The sequence below is a fragment of the Physeter macrocephalus genome, chromosome 6 (assembly GCF_002837175.3).
Source record: "Physeter macrocephalus isolate SW-GA chromosome 6, ASM283717v5, whole genome shotgun sequence".
In the NCBI taxonomy this organism is placed as follows: domain Eukaryota; kingdom Metazoa; phylum Chordata; class Mammalia; order Artiodactyla; family Physeteridae; genus Physeter; species Physeter macrocephalus.
Genome location: NC_041219.1, coordinates 59,023,307 through 59,040,453, shown reverse-complemented (window position 1 = coordinate 59,040,453; position 17,147 = coordinate 59,023,307). Strand labels below are relative to the sequence as shown.

At 43.6% G+C, this 17,147-nt stretch overlaps 1 protein-coding gene across 1 annotated transcript; it reads left to right on the top strand.

The window, feature by feature from the left end:
* Positions 1-14,689: 14,689 nt before the first annotated feature.
* Positions 14,690-15,085, top strand: LOC102986789 (60S ribosomal protein L31-like). Its single transcript, XM_055085715.1, has one exon. It carries the CDS (start codon positions 14,690-14,692, stop codon positions 15,083-15,085), a length of 396 nt encoding a protein of 131 aa, XP_054941690.1.
* Positions 15,086-17,147: the final 2,062 nt, after the last annotated feature.

Here is a 17,147-nt window from a genome sequence, read left to right as displayed (position 1 = left end):
AGTGCCTCCTCAAGTAAAGAAAATCCCCTTGCCATTTCCTGCATCGTGAATCTCTTCAGTTCTTTAGTTACTTCTTCCTCTTGTCTCTCTTCGTCCTTTCTCTGGGCACGTTCACATCTTTGAAAGTTTGCAACTTGAGGGTTCGTATGTAGGGGACTTATTGTAACTTAATAGCTGCTGTGGAGAAAACTGCAGGTCTTGTTAACCCAAGCAGATTATCCAACGAGAGAGAAGGGATGATGGAGAGTAAGACACAAAATGAGTTCTCTACAAGGTGCTTCAGATAAAGACCAAGATAGCGCAGAAAACAGAAATGTTAACAAATCTGGAAATGAACATTTCACACAATATCAGAGCCAATTTTGATCATTCCTATCAAGTTAGTTTTGGGACCAGTGACAAATGTAGATCAACACACATAGAGGACCGGAGGGGACTGATGTGTCTCTTTTCTAAGCCAATGATAACCTCTAGTATCTTCCTCCTGATATTTTAATGTATAAAGATGGCTGAGATTATAAATTTGGCTTTTTTGGAGGAAATGCTGTCGATAATATCTGTTTATTTTCCTCCTCATTGAAGGTTGACGAACTAAGAGAACCAATTTGTTAAATAATGTATGCAGTGGAGGTCCAGTAAAAAGCCAGAAATTAAAATTTTTTCCTTTGTGTGTGTGTTATAGTTAATTTGAGAGGGAAGAATGAAGTAAAGGGGACTACCCTGGTGGCCCAGTGGTTAGGACTCGGAGCTTTCATGGCCAAGGGCGCGGGTCCAATCCATGGTCCCGTGTGACTCGGCAAAAAAAAAACCCAAAAAGAATGAAGTGAAGGCAATCTTTCAGAGGTCTCATACCCAGTTTATTCCTGGAGGGAGGGGAGCCCTGGACTAGCATCCTTGTTTGTGCTCTAGGTGTTTACACGTTTCCAAGCACTTTAATAAACACCAGCATATGTGGGCTTCCCTGGTGTCGCAGTGGTTACGAATCCACCTGCCAATACAGGGGACAAGGATTCGAGCCCTGGTCTGGGAAGATTCCACATGCCACGGAGCAGCGAAGCCCGCGCGCCACAACTACTGAAGCCCGCGCGCCTAGAGCCCATGCTCCGCAACAAGAGAAGCCACCGCAGTGAGAAGCCCGCGCACCGCAATGAAGAGTAGCACCCGCTCGCCGCAACTAGAGAAAACCCACGTGGCAGCAACGAAAACCCAACACAGCCAAAAATAAAATTAAATAAATAAACGTCAGCATATTTAAACTTCATACTAGCAGTGTACTGTGAGTAGGACAGGTATTATGGTCCTCATTTAACAAATTAGAACATGATACCAAGGAATCATGTGACTTCATGGGGCTTAGAATGAGTTAGTGGAAGAGTCAACGGCAGGCATGAGTTAGAGGGAGTAGCTGATGACCCACATGAAGCCCTTTTCCTCAACGCATTATTTTCCTTGCCATTCATACTAGTTAGCTTTCCTGAAACAAAGCATTTCTCCATGCAATTCTACCCCTCCCCCACCCATGAGCCAGTTTTGCTCTCTGCAGTTTCAGTTACCCACGGTCAACGGCAGTTCAAAATTATCAAATGGAAAAAAAAAAAATTATCAAATGGAAAATTCCAGAAATTTATGTATGTGTGAATTAGGCATGAAAGTATGCCATCCATACATTTGAAATTGCCCATTGTTGCATAAAGGGATGAAATCTCACCCACCCAGAACGTGAATCTCCCTCTGTCCATGGTAACCTGCCCCGTAGTCACTTAGTAGCTCTTTTGGTTATCAGATCAACTGTCGGGGTGTCACATGCTTGTGTTCAGGGTTCAAACCCTTGGGTATAATGTTCAATACCATCTGTTGTTTCAGGCATCCACCAGGGGTCTTGGAACATGTATCCCCCATGGATAAAGGTGGACTACTGTAGATTGCATCGTATATAAGGGTTGTCACACCCCAATTTCAGATCCAAACACTAATTTTCTTTTTTCCTTTCTTTTCTTTTCTCTTCCTTTCTTTTCTTTTCTTTTCCTCCCTCCACTCCCCTCCTTCCCCCCTCCCTCCCCTCCTTCCCCTCCCTTCCCTTCCCTTCCTTTCCCTTTTCTTTTGTGTGTGACATAGAAAATATTTTTTGCTACCGGCAGCAAGTGTACTCATCCCATCCCACCACCAGCTCTAAGAGTCACAGAAACAGACTTCACATATAAAGTACAACACAGACTTGGGGACAAATGGTCCCTTGGACTATACTGGCTGTTATACTGAGAGAACCAATTGACCTTGTTTAGTGACAATACCTCTAACATGATGAAAAAATCAACTGGTTATGATAGCCAATTCATATATCCAGTTCAAATTAAAATATATATTATTTGCTTCAGTGTATAGCAAGTTTAAAGCACTAGTGTTTACAAAATAACAACTGCATTCTGCTGAAATTTTTCTTGTGCTCCCCCATATCAGTAAGCTTGAAAGACCAGATGGAGTTGGGCTAATAGAAGGTAAAAATTGCCTCTTCTGAACACTTAAAAGAACTTTACAGTGTGGAACAACCAGGGGTAGCAGCCAGACCTCAAGCAGCAAGATTCAAAATAGAGTAGCTCACATAATATGGCTTGTTGATATCAGGGCCAGTAGTGGGGAGTCAACCTATGAAGAGAAGCATGTGGAAATAGCTCCAGTGAAAGAGGTAGGTCCTGGAAAACAGGTTTTTTTTTAATGTCCCACAATATTCAGTTAACTTATTAATTTTGTATTTAATTTGATCATCTTGCTATTTCTTACTCCTCAGTATGAAGCTGTATACATTAAATTCCCACTTTGATTAGGAATGTTATTCAAAAGTGAGACATGTAGCAAATTGAAAATGATTATTTTCTTTTTCTGCATATCTTTTTATCTTCTCAGGAATTAATATGTTTTCCTATACACTTAGCTTTCTCTATGCTGACCAGTAATTCAACTCGAAATTCTTTTTTTTAATTATTAAATTTTTATTTATTTATTTATGGCTGCATTGGGTCCTCACTGCTGCACGCGGGTTTTCTCTAGTTGCGGCGAGCGGGGGCTACTCTTCGTTGTGGTGCGCGGGCTTCTCATTGTAGTGGCTTCTCTTGTTGCAGAGCACGGGCTCTAGGCAGGCGGGCTTCAGTAGTTGTGGCGCGCGGGCTTAGTTGCTCCGCGGCACGTGGGATCTTCCCAGACCAGGGATCAAACCTGTGTCTCCTGCATTGGCAGGCGGATTCTTATCCGCTGCGCCACCAGGGAAGCCCCTCAACTCGAAATTCTTTACCAATTATCTCCATCTTTGAAGGCTTCTGAGCACTCACGTGGATTTTTTGCCCTCTATGCTTATGTTCACTTGTCATCCTGGGGTGATGCTTTGGATCTCCTTTTTCCTGATTTCATGTTTACCTCTTTTTTTGGTTTCCTTCCCGTTTGTTTTTTCAGCCGTGCTGTGCGGCATGTGGGATGTTAGTTCCCTGACCACGGATTGAACCCATGGCCCCTGCAGTGGAAGAGCAGAGTCTTAACCACTGGACTGCCAGGGATGTCCCTCCTTCTCTCTTTTGATGAATATGTCCTCTGCAGGTTGTTATGAAAGGAAGCTTGCCTATCTGAATTGCCTTTATTTTATACTCACTCTATAGTATGTTTGGGTATAGAATTCTAGGTTGAAAAGTAATTTCTTCATGTTATCACACAGCCAGGAGCTCTGAGGGACTCTGGATCTCCATGATAAGTAGACCCTCTTTAGGACAAAATCCTTAAGGCATTGCTGATCCTATACGAAGTATAGGTGGTCTTCAGTTACCTTATCCAAACAAACAAACAAACAAACAAACACGTTTGCCTCTCAGCATCTGGGTCCAGAGGCTGGGCCCTGAGCCATAAGGCTTCAGATGGCAGAAACTAAACCAGCGCCAGGGTTGGAGTAACAGGAGTCATTCCTTTATACAGCCTCCGTCTACTACTTCATCAAAGACAGTCTCAAGTGAAAGTGGCGTTTATTTTGACTGTGAGTACATGTGGTAAAGAATACAGTAACTATAGCACAGTTTGGTGCCACTGTCTTGATCTGTGCTAAGGCACCAGCAGTCTGACCCACCATTGCTTTTGCACCATCAGTGCAAATGTGAACACAATTGTCACAGGACAGCCATGAGTATAAAAAGTTATTCAGTATTTTAATATTTATCTTTGTTGTTGTGCTTTGCTACTCACTGCCCACCTCAAGCCAAGTAAGGGGACGTTTCAGAAAACCACTCAGATACTTAACATGCGCCCTCTAGAGTTTGGGAGACTGGTACCTTCTCATTTCTTTAAAAACAAAAATCTAAAGGTGAGTGGCCCAGTTATTTTCCCGTTTGTTCTCAGCTCCATTTCCATTCTTCGGTGGAAGAATACAAATGATCTTTGGTGCTCTGCTCTGTCTTGCAGGGGGCTGGAGCCCTAGGAACTGCATTTCCTGGAATCCCTGGGCAGCGGATTCTAATTATGTTTGACCAATGGCAGAAACACGGGGAAGATGAGAAGGCAGAAGGAGGGGAGAAGCCACTGTTCTATCTCTCTGTCTGGAAACATCTCCTGCAACCATGGGTGGTTGCAGGCTACAGCCTTTGGCAGTTTCAGCAGCAGAAACTCGGGGTTCTGGCAGCGGCAGGCTCAACCCCTGTGGGTAGTGAGTGTGCTCCTGTCTCAGGATCTTCCAGCCCTGGGCCTGGAACAATTGCCCGCAAACGCTAAACTTTGTGTTACACTTCCTTCCCCGTTTTGCTCCAGGAGCTCTTCAAACATTTTCTCAACAAATCCCCATTCATACATTTTCTATGTTTGAAATACCTAGTGTGGTGTCTGTTTTCCTGGCTGGATCTTGACTGGTAGAGTGAGAGACTGATTGAAATGAACAAAGATAGAGGGCGCTGTTGGCAACTGCCTGTACTTCAGAATCCTGAGGACAAACGTGTCAGCTCCCTGCTGTGCAGATACAGCTCCCACAGAAGGGAGTTGAACTTGAGTCATCTTGAAAGGGACTCCATCCAGGAGAAGCATCTACAAGGCCAAGGTGAACTCAACAGGCAGAGACCACAAGGTCTGGATAACTGGCAGCCATTGGGCGAGGCACGAGACCTCAGTGGCAACTATGAGCACATTTTAAATTAATTTATTAATTTATTTTTTTGGCCGCTCCACACAGCTTGTTGGATCTTAGTTCCCCAACCAGGGATCAAACCCCGGGCCCTTGACAGTGAGAATGCGGAGCCGTGACCATGGACCACCAGGGAAGTCCACACGAGCACATTTTTTAGAGGACCAGCTAAACTGCCTGTGTCACCAGGAAAGACTTTTTTCACACTGTTCATTCAAAAGCATAAATACTGGGAGACTTGAAGGGCCATTGATACAGCAGGCCTATCAGGGTGGGGAGGCCTTTGTGAGGTTCTAATTTCGAAGTGCACTTCCATAGATGGCACTCAGGTTTCTTTTTACTTTAATGGATGTTCCTCTCATTGGATGCTCTATCCTGGCCTTGCGTGAGCACTGGGTACTCTTCCCTCCTATGCTTAGCTAGGGTGGTCCTCTCTGGCCTCACACACATGTTCCGATCACATAGCTGAGGACTCCAGGGGGACCGCCTGCATATTTCCAGATTCCTTCCCTCTGTGTAGCTCCCTCCGCTCTGTGATGCTGCCCTGCAAATTCTACTCACCTTGCCCTCCCTCCACTCCCAAAGGCAACTGCTTATCTCGGAGAGACCGCTGGGCTCTGCGGGGGTTTCTCTTCTCTGCCCCCGGCTTGGAAATGGTTTAGGCCACAGGCTGGCACGCCGTAGGGCCTGCCTCATTTGTTTCCCACGTGTCAGGGATTCCCTGCCCTTCATTGCCTGATATCCAATGTGTTGAAAACGGTTGTTCCAAATATCTTGCACTGTTTTTCCATTGTTTCGGGTAGGAGGATAAATCTGGCTCCTGTACTTCATCTCGGCTGCAAGTCCTTACAGTCTATCTTAATTTGGATAAGACACAGTACAAGCGCTCAGCACCTGTACGTGCTTAGCGGCTACCATACTGGACAGTAGGGCTAGAGGGACTGAGAATCTAGATGCAGGTGAAAGCCATGAACTGATAGTAAAATCATTCTTCAGTGTGATGCGTTTCCCTACCAGTTCTTTTTCTGTTGTTTGTTGTGTTGTTTTTTGGCCGTGCCGCGGGGCGTGTGAGATCTTAGTTCCCCAACCAGGGATGGAACCCAGGCCCCCTGCATTGGAATCGCAGAGTCTTAACCACTGGACCACCAGGGAAGTCCCTCTATCAGTTCTAACTAAACAAGAGTAGTATAACTGAGCAGGACCCGATGGCGTCTTCCTGGGGACAGGTCTTCCCCCATATCCTCTGCTTTAGCTCCTCTCTGAAGTACCTAGATAACAGTATTTGATGCACATTTCCTGAGTTGTTTTATAGATGTGAAAATCCCCCACCAAATGGAAGATGTTAACTACTGGATGATCTGAGCACATCCCCCCAGGGCTCCTGGAGCCTAAGGACTGATCATGTTAACCCCTGTGACACCGCCCCGTTACCTCACCATCAGCCAATCAGAGAATTGTACATGAGCTGATCACAGACCCTGCAACCCCCCTCCCTCACCTGGCTTTTTTTTTTTTTTTTTTGGCCTCGCCTGGAGGCTTGCAGGATCTTAGTTCCCTGACCAGAGATTGAACCCAGGCCCTCAGCAGTGAAAGTCCTAACCACTGGACCGCCAGGGAACTCCCTCACCTGGCTTTTAAACATGCTTGCCGATTCATCCGTACCAGTTTTCCTAGATTCCACATATATGCGTTAGTATACGATATCTGTCTTTGCACCTATTTGCAATGCAGAAATAGAGACACGGATATTGAGGACAAACGTATGGACACCAAGGGGGAAAAGCGGGGGCCGGGGTGGGGTGTGATGAATTGGGAGATCGGGACTGACATGTAGACACTGATCTGTATAAAATAGAGACCTAATAACAACCTGCTGTATAGCACAGGGAACTCCACTTTGCTGTACAGTAGAGACTAACACAACATTGTAAAACAACTATATCCCAATTAAAAAAAAAAAAAAAATGGTGAATAAAAAAACGCTTTGCCGAAACCCTTCAGAGAGCTTGGGGGTTTTTTAGAGCGTGAGCCACCTGTCTCCTTGCATGGCCCTGCAATAAACCTTTCTCTGCTTCAAACTCCAATGTTTTGGTTTGTTTGGTCTCACTGGGTGTTGGCACACAAACTTGCGCTAACGGGGGGTGGGGAGGGGGATATACTTTAGATTCTAGCAGTCAGTCACTCGTCCAGGGTGTGAGGGTTGCTAGGCAGATGGAATGGAAAGAATGGAATGCAAAATCTTTTTAAGCACTGATGAAAAATACAAAGAAGAGGTGTCTCTGCGCCTCTTCAGCATCAAAGGAAAATCTTGCCAAAATGCTAATACCCAATTTTCTGAATTTTCTCTGGAACACATTGGTTCAGGGAACTAATCTGCTCAATACCTACCTAGTAAGTGCATCAGGTTAGTGAGCAGACATAGAGGGTTTTGAATATGTTTTCCTTCCTTTATCTGTCTTTTATTAGAGAAGACAGTGTAATATGGTAAGAGCCTAATAACATGCCCTCTGGTAATACACATGCTCTTCCAGACCACTTCTCCACTTTACATGCCTGATAGGAGTTATATAAACAGATAGGCTGATTGTTTAGGGAGAGTGAGTCATGCTTTATTCAGAAGGTTCTACTTAGGCGAGCTGACTTCAGCTCCAGCTCCCAAGGCGCCATGGAGAGCTTGTCTGTGGCTTGAAAGCCATAGAATTATAACCTCTAGTGAACACAGAGGTTTTTCTGCATATGAAAGCTCTAAAAAAGACACACCACTTTGCAACAATTAGACAAATCTAATGAAAGATTTTAAAGGTCTGCACTTTAGTGACCTTCTCTGAAACATCCTGGTAAGCTCCTTAAATTCCGGTAAAAGTTCTTTGGTTCCAATCCTCCCTGGCCCCCATCCCCACCCTCAAGCTGCCTCCTTCCCCCAGTAACAAGCAGAAATACCGGTGATGTATTTTCACAGGCTGGTGAAAAGTGCCTGGTAAGATCTTACGGAAAAACACGAACAAGCTTTTGGGCCAACTCAATATTATCGATGCTGTTAGCTTCTGTTTGAGGAAGTACTACAACATAATCCTCCCTGAGATCACTTTATAGAGAGATGACGCCATGAGCTATTTGATGACAGTGAACTATTTCCAATGGAAAAGGAAAACTTTGTAATAGCTTCAACCTCAGGTCTGAACGAGAAAAGGAGAAATGCTTTTAAAAACTTCATTCAGGGCTTCCCTGGTGGCGCAGTGGTTGAGAGTCTGCCTGCCGATGCAGGGGACGCGGGTTCGTGCCCCGGTCCGGGAATATCCCACATGCCGCGGAGCTGCTGGGCCCGTGAGCCATGGCCGCTGAGCCTGCGCGTCCGGAGCCTGCGCTCCGCAACGGGAGAGGCCACAGCAGTGAGAGGCCCGCGTACGGCAAAAAAAAAAAAAAAAAAACTTCATTCACTACAAAAAGTTCTTCATCTAGTTTCCTGAGAAAATGTCCTGCTTTAGTAACGGAAAGGCACAGAGTTACCAGGCTGAGTGCAAAATATGTACAAAAACCTGAGTACAACTGCATAATCTTACTTGACTCTGGAACGCACCCTTTTTGGTTACAGGTGGATGGTGCAGCTCTATGGCTCAGCAGTGGCCCCTGGACCAGCAGGCATCACTCACTTGGGAACTTGTCAGATGTGCAGATTTTCGGGCCCACCCTGGCCTACTAAATCAGAACTCTGTGGCGGGGTGGGGGGGAGGGTGGAGTCCAGCAATCTGTATTTTAACAAGCCTTCCAGGTGACTCTGATGCACCCGGAAGTTTGGGAACTGCTGGTACAAAGCAGAGGCTTTGGATGCACCTGGCAGAGTCTCTGCAATTTCTCTAAAGTTCCCACAATGTCTCTAAAAGGCATGTGGTCATGCAAGCATCGTTTACATATATTGAGAGGAAATTTTAACCTGCTGTATAGCACAGGGAACTCCACTTTGCTGTACAGTAGAGACTAACACAACATTGTAAAACAACTATATCCCAATTAAAAAAAAAAAAAAAATGGTGAATAAAAAAACGCTTTGCCGAAACCCTTCAGAGAGCTTGGGGGTTTTTTAGAGCGTGAGCCACCTGTCTCCTTGCATGGCCCTGCAATAAACCTTTCTCTGCTTCAAACTCCAATGTTTTGGTTTGTTTGGTCTCACTGGGTGTTGGCACACAAACTTGCGCTAACGGGGGGTGGGGAGGGGGATATACTTTAGATTCTAGCAGTCAGTCACTCGTCCAGGGTGTGAGGGTTGCTAGGCAGATGGAATGGAAAGAATGGAATGCAAAATCTTTTTAAGCACTGATGAAAAATACAAAGAAGAGGTGTCTCTGCGCCTCTTCAGCATCAAAGGAAAATCTTGCCAAAATGCTAATACCCAATTTTCTGAATTTTCTCTGGAACACATTGGTTCAGGGAACTAATCTGCTCAATACCTACCTAGTAAGTGCATCAGGTTAGTGAGCAGACATAGAGGGTTTTGAATATGTTTTCCTTCCTTTATCTGTCTTTTATTAGAGAAGACAGTGTAATATGGTAAGAGCCTAATAACATGCCCTCTGGTAATACACATGCTCTTCCAGACCACTTCTCCACTTTACATGCCTGATAGGAGTTATATAAACAGATAGGCTGATTGTTTAGGGAGAGTGAGTCATGCTTTATTCAGAAGGTTCTACTTAGGCGAGCTGACTTCAGCTCCAGCTCCCAAGGCGCCATGGAGAGCTTGTCTGTGGCTTGAAAGCCATAGAATTATAACCTCTAGTGAACACAGAGGTTTTTCTGCATATGAAAGCTCTAAAAAAGACACACCACTTTGCAACAATTAGACAAATCTAATGAAAGATTTTAAAGGTCTGCACTTTAGTGACCTTCTCTGAAACATCCTGGTAAGCTCCTTAAATTCCGGTAAAAGTTCTTTGGTTCCAATCCTCCCTGGCCCCCATCCCCACCCTCAAGCTGCCTCCTTCCCCCAGTAACAAGCAGAAATACCGGTGATGTATTTTCACAGGCTGGTGAAAAGTGCCTGGTAAGATCTTACGGAAAAACACGAACAAGCTTTTGGGCCAACTCAATATTATCGATGCTGTTAGCTTCTGTTTGAGGAAGTACTACAACATAATCCTCCCTGAGATCACTTTATAGAGAGATGACGCCATGAGCTATTTGATGACAGTGAACTATTTCCAATGGAAAAGGAAAACTTTGTAATAGCTTCAACCTCAGGTCTGAACGAGAAAAGGAGAAATGCTTTTAAAAACTTCATTCAGGGCTTCCCTGGTGGCGCAGTGGTTGAGAGTCTGCCTGCCGATGCAGGGGACGCGGGTTCGTGCCCCGGTCCGGGAATATCCCACATGCCGCGGAGCTGCTGGGCCCGTGAGCCATGGCCGCTGAGCCTGCGCGTCCGGAGCCTGCGCTCCGCAACGGGAGAGGCCACAGCAGTGAGAGGCCCGCGTACGGCAAAAAAAAAAAAAAAAAAAACTTCATTCACTACAAAAAGTTCTTCATCTAGTTTCCTGAGAAAATGTCCTGCTTTAGTAACGGAAAGGCACAGAGTTACCAGGCTGAGTGCAAAATATGTACAAAAACCTGAGTACAACTGCATAATCTTACTTGACTCTGGAACGCACCCTTTTTGGTTACAGGTGGATGGTGCAGCTCTATGGCTCAGCAGTGGCCCCTGGACCAGCAGGCATCACTCACTTGGGAACTTGTCAGATGTGCAGATTTTCGGGCCCACCCTGGCCTACTAAATCAGAACTCTGTGGCGGGGTGGGGGGGAGGGTGGAGTCCAGCAATCTGTATTTTAACAAGCCTTCCAGGTGACTCTGATGCACCCGGAAGTTTGGGAACTGCTGGTACAAAGCAGAGGCTTTGGATGCACCTGGCAGAGTCTCTGCAATTTCTCTAAAGTTCCCACAATGTCTCTAAAAGGCATGTGGTCATGCAAGCATCGTTTACATATATTGAGAGGAAATTTTTTTTTCCTTTTTTTTTTTTTTTTTTTTTGCGGCACGCGGGCCTCTCACTGCTGTGGCCTCTCCCGTTGCGGAGCGCAGGCTCCGGACGCGCAGGCTCAGCGGCCATGGCCCACGGGCCTAGCTGCTCCGCGGCACGTGGGATCTTCCCGGACCGGGGCACGAACCCGTGTCCCCTGCATCGGCAGGCAGACTCTCAACCACTGCGCCACCAGGGAAGCCCTATACTACTAATCTTGTTTGAACACATGGGGTTAACAAAGAAAAAGTAACTGACTTCTTTTGGACCAGTTTGACTAAGTGAAAGGGATAGACAATATGTTCAGAGAACCTTTTCCCCGATATCTATTTTACTGCTATTTTGATTATAAGACACCAATCTGTCCCTTCTTAATTTAGTATAAAAATGAGAGAAGATTACACAAAAAAGTTCTGAGAATAGTGCCAGACCCATAATAAACAATAAATGTTAGCTAATACTATATAATTTAATCATATCTTATATGCTATTGATTATCATTTAATGGACCACTAAGAAAATAAAGATGAAAATAAACTATGATGCTTAGACTGTAGGACATATCCAATTTCTGAGTTACTAAAATGTGAACTATAGTACTATTTTTAATATTATTACTCACAAACTAAGTTGCTTTGTTTAAAATATTGCTTTAAAGTTGTCTTATTTTGGGCTTCCCTGGTTGTCAAGTGGTTAAGACTCCAGGCTGCCACTGCAGGGGTCACGGGTTCGATCCCTGGTCAGTGAACGAAGATCCCATATGTCGTGCGGTGTGGCCAAAAAAAAAAAAAAAAGTTGTCTTATTTTCCTCCTTTTTTTCCCTTGCCATACATTTCCTGTCTAAAGGAAACCCACCCAATGTCAACTGGTTCCAAAACTGTCATAACCAAATTGAAATGTAATAAACAAATTAATCCACATATCTCTTTTCCAGAATGGATCAATAAATAAAGGAATAAAATGTGAAAACATATGTTTCCAATATAAGATAAATAATCCTGAAAGCAATGAAGAGGGAAACACTAAAAACTGTGACTGATGGAATTAGAGAAAGTAAACACATCTGTGTTAGTTCTCATTTTAGTACTTTGTTTTCCTGCTCATACAGTTAGGATCATTATGGGATATGCCGAAAGGAATTTACTCTATCAGAATAAGTAGACTAGATACCAGTGCTTTTTACTTTCCCGTAATGTGATTTGGGTCATGTCATTTGTCTTTTTCCTATTTGGCTCTCTAACTACTCCCTAACTAGTTCTTTATCATTTTTAGCATCTATGTAATTTTTTAATCTGATTGATGTTTAAAATGCTACCACTAAATTATTGGCTGGCCCTAAGGAGAAGCCCTGGGACTCGTGGAAAGCATGAGTATTTCAGAATTTTGAAAATCAATGAGTAATGGAAGGCAAATTCAAAAATGAGGAGAAGCTTCAGGCTAAGATGAAGATGAGTCGCTGTGTCAGGCCAATCATCTGCTGAGAACAACTAGGAAAGCTGGATAAAACATAAAAACAACTATTTGAAAGCATCAGAGAGCTTTCATTGGAGCAAGGAATGTAAGGGACCGAGACCTCAGAGACAAGGGAAGTCTGAACATGGCATTTGCTGACTCTTAAACAGTGCCTGAGAGTCAGGATATCTGCAAAGAAAGTGGCAACCAGGAGACTGATAAACTGAACAGAGTCTTCAGAAGCCTCACAGGGCAAGAGGGAAAAACTGGAGTTTAGGACCCAACAAACAGCACCCTAGGAATAAAGGAGAACTGAAAATAGACTCTTACTTCATAAGGACTGACAGAAGCAAAAGTAAGTTTTCCTCTGGAAAAAGGTAAGACCATCTAGCACCTCATTTCTGCAATTTTAAAAAATAAACTTAATTTTTTAGAATGGTTTTAGATTTACAGAAAAATTGAGAAGATAGCACAGAGGATCCCCTGTATATACTATACATGCAGTTTCCCTTGTTATTAAGATCATATATTAGTGTGGTATATTTGCCACAATGAATGAACCAATAGTGATACATTTTTATTAAGTAAGGCCAAATTTTATTCAAATTTCTTCAGTTTTGCCTAATGTTCTTTTTCTGTTCCAGGATTTAACCAGGTTACGTCTAGTCCCCTTAGACTTCCCCAGGTGATGACAGTTGATCAGACTTTCCTTGTTTCTGATGACCTTGACCGAGAAACATCGGGCATGTATTCCATAGAATGTCCCTCTGTTGGAATTTGTTTGATGTTTTTCTCATGATAAATTGGCCTGTAGATTTTGGAAAGGCAAACCAGAGGTAACATGATATTTTCATCACAACACATGAAGGGTACATTCCACATGCTCATTGCTATTAATGGTGACCTTGATCACCTGGATGAGGAAGTGATGGTCAGGTTTCTCCACTATAAAGTTACTCTTCTCCTCATTTTTACTGCACCCTTGGAAGTAAGTTCCTATGCACAACCCACATTTTTTTTTTTTAAGATATACAAATTTTTTTTTTTTTTTTTTTGGCTGTGCCACGCACGGCATGTGGGATCTTAGTTCCCTGACCAGGGATCGAACCCATGCCCCCTGCAGTGGAAGTGCGGAGTCTTAACCACTGGAGTGCCAGGGAAGGCCCGGATTTGGAGCTCTTGATGTTCCTTTGACAGATTTCTGTGGCCCTCCCACCCCTCCCCAACCACCACCTGTTGCTCCTGGGCAGAGACTATAAAAACCTGCATATGAATAAAGAGAAAAAGACACATACAGGTAATATCAATGAATCATTCCACGAACAAAACAGTTATTACTTCTGCCAGTGTACTCACTAGATTGCATTTACTCTGAGCATACACAGATTTTTCCCTTGTATAGGGCATTTCGAATTTTGATTCCCATCCTTAAAGAGACATGTCAAGAATGGAGGTAGTTGAACAGGATGATGATTTGAACCCCTCGGGGAAAGCTACTGATGGGCGGGGAAATGGACAACAACATGGGAGAGGCTTGAAACATGGTCCAAGAGTGTTATACTCAAATTATTAAGTATGTGTTCATTACCCAGAACCAACTGTTTCTATGTGGGTTACTAAGTATTCTGAGATCTTTGTCCTCGACAACCTTTCGTTATTATGCAAAAGCTTTTAGCATTATGTTGAGACTAGCTCAGTCTTGATAGATTATGAGTATTTCCCAGAAGGGGAAAAGTGTGTATGGTTGAGCCTTGAAGATCATTAACTGAGAGGCAATAATATTTTACTCAGGAAAAGTATGAGACTTTTTGGATGTGTTGGAAACACCCCTATTGATCTTCCTTGATGATGAATTTGATGATGAAGTAAATAACTATTAGGCTTGAGCTGAAAGCTTTGCTGGTGGTATTTAGGATTGACTAGTTACAGAGGAATAAACCCTTTCAGACACCAATGGGAAAGCAGCTGAATGTCTAGTGCAAACAGAAATATCACAGGACAAAAACAGAGAAACGTCAGAAAGGAACTTGAAAGCAACTACATTCCAAACCTTAATATGGGAAAGCTTTCCAACCCGAGCCCGGCAGAATGGCTCCCGCAAAGAAGGGCAGCGAGAAGAAGGGCCGGTCTGAAATCAATGAGGCAGTGACCAGAGAATACACTATCAACATTCACAAACACATCCATGGAGTGAGTTTCAAGAAGCACGCCCCTCAGGCGCTCAAGGAAATACGGACATTTGTCATGAAGGTTCTGGGAACTCCAGAGGTACACGTTGACACCAGACTCAACAAAGCTGTCTGGGCCAAAGGAATAAGGAATGTCCCATACTGTATCTGTGTGCAGTTGTCCAGAAAACATAATGAAGATAAAGATTCACCAAACAAGCTCTACACATTGGTGACCTGTGTACCTGTCACCAGTTTCAAAAATCTACAGTTAATGTGGATGAGAATTAACGGCTGGTTGTCGAATAAAGTTTAGAACCACCTTCGCATCTTGATTTTCTTTCTCTAGTTGCAGCGTAAAGGCCTGTGTATCTTAAAGCAGTCTCCAATTACAGGATCATTTGTAGAGTGTTTCCCAAATACTGTGCCCAGGCCCCTTCTCCCCAGGCCCTGGAGTTTCTGAATATTTGGACAGGTGTTCTAAGGCGGTTTTGAGCATCCTGGCTTGAGAATGTTTAGGTAGTTGGGACACTGGGGGTCTAAAGTTAATGCTCTTACTTCCGTGTTTTGTTAATTCTAAGATAGATTTTTTTCCAGAAAAAAAAATATGGCAAAGTTATCTTGATCCACCCATGCTCAATACCCACCAACACCCACAATTAACTCTGTAGCAAGGTCTACTTCAGCATCAACCTTGTCACCTAACATAACCCCAACCCAATCCCATCAAAGCCAAATACCTGGGCAACTGTGGTTCACACAGCGAGTGTCAGTTACTCTTCAAACAAAACTATTTTGGAGGACAGCTATACCTATCAAAATGTAAAACATGCCTGTCATTTGAGGAAATTATGCTCCTTCCATAAAACTATCTTAAACATGGGCAAAAAGGACTCATTTCAAGTATTTTCATTTCAGCATACTTTGTAATAGGAGTATTATAAAGTGAATGTTTTAACCAGGTAAAGTATTTTTATATTGTGGAGTTACCTTCTGAACTTGCATTGGGAGCATGAAGTCTTAACCACTGGACCTCCAGGGAAGTCCCTCACATCTACCTATTGAATGGAGAAGACTCTTAGGACCTAACTTATCAGCACTTGTACTGTACTTGTACTCTGCCTTTTCTTCTGTTACAACAGACAAACTCTCTGTGCTCCTAATGCTAAATTCAGCATTTATTTTTTGTGCATTGGATCCCATTGCCTCCTGCTTAGTCAAGTACGTTGTTCTAGCAATCCTCCCTTATCTCCTTCTTTATCAGTTTTTTCCTCTCTGTGGATTATATCTATGAGCATCAAAATTGTTCTCATTTCTTCCATTCTAAATAGGCCTTCTCTTAAAACTCTTTCACCATCAGCTACTGCCCTGGGTCCTTGCTCCTCTTCACAGTAAATTCCTCAAAGACTTCAGTAGTCCTTGCCGCTATCACGGTCCAACATGAGCACTCTTGGATAGGTGGCTTTCCACATGACCAAGACCTAGGCTTCTTCTAGCATGTGTGCTGCCATTTTCTAGGTTGTAAGAGTCTTCTCCATTCAGTGGATTGATGCAGAAAGAGAGAAAGGATCATGCATGGGAAGGTTTTTAGAGCCCAAAATGGAAGTGGTGTCCATCACTTCCGCTCACATTTCGTTGGCCAGAATCAATCACACGATCATCTTTAACTTCACGGAAGGCTAGGAAATGTAGTGCAGCAATGTACCCCCAAAGCAGAAAACACAGATATTGGTGAAATCAGCAACAGGTGTCTTATCCCCATTATCCAGGCTGCTTTAAAAAGGGCAAGACCCTTGCGTTAGCAACAGTTTTCCATACCTTTGCACAACCTCTAATCCTCTAATCCCTCAACATTCTCTCTCTCCTTTAGTGCCATCTTGCTGCATTCCCCTCCTTAACCATGGCCTGTAATTACAATCACTCTTGCAGATAGTTTAGCATCCTGGCCTTCCTCTTTCAGTCATTTCTACTACATAAAAATCCATCCCTGGGACTTCCCTGGTTAAGACTGGTTAAGACTCCATGTTCCCAATGCAGGGGGCCTGGGTTTGATCCCTGGTCAGGGAACTAGATCCCACATGTGGCAACAAAGATCCTGCCACAACTAGGACCTGGCACAGCCAAATAAATAAATAAATAAATATTTTAAAAAATCCATCCCTCCAGTTCAGTCTGTAATCCCACCAACTCAGGGGTCAACCTTAGCCATATTTATTGTGGGATGACTAGAAATTCCACTTGCCCTGATATGAAGCTATATAACACAGGCATCCATGATTTTATATTGTTGTCAACAAGATTACTTTATATTATTACCAAGCTTATTTAACTTCCAGTTTATAGAAAACATAGGGAATGTAAGAATAAGCTATATGATA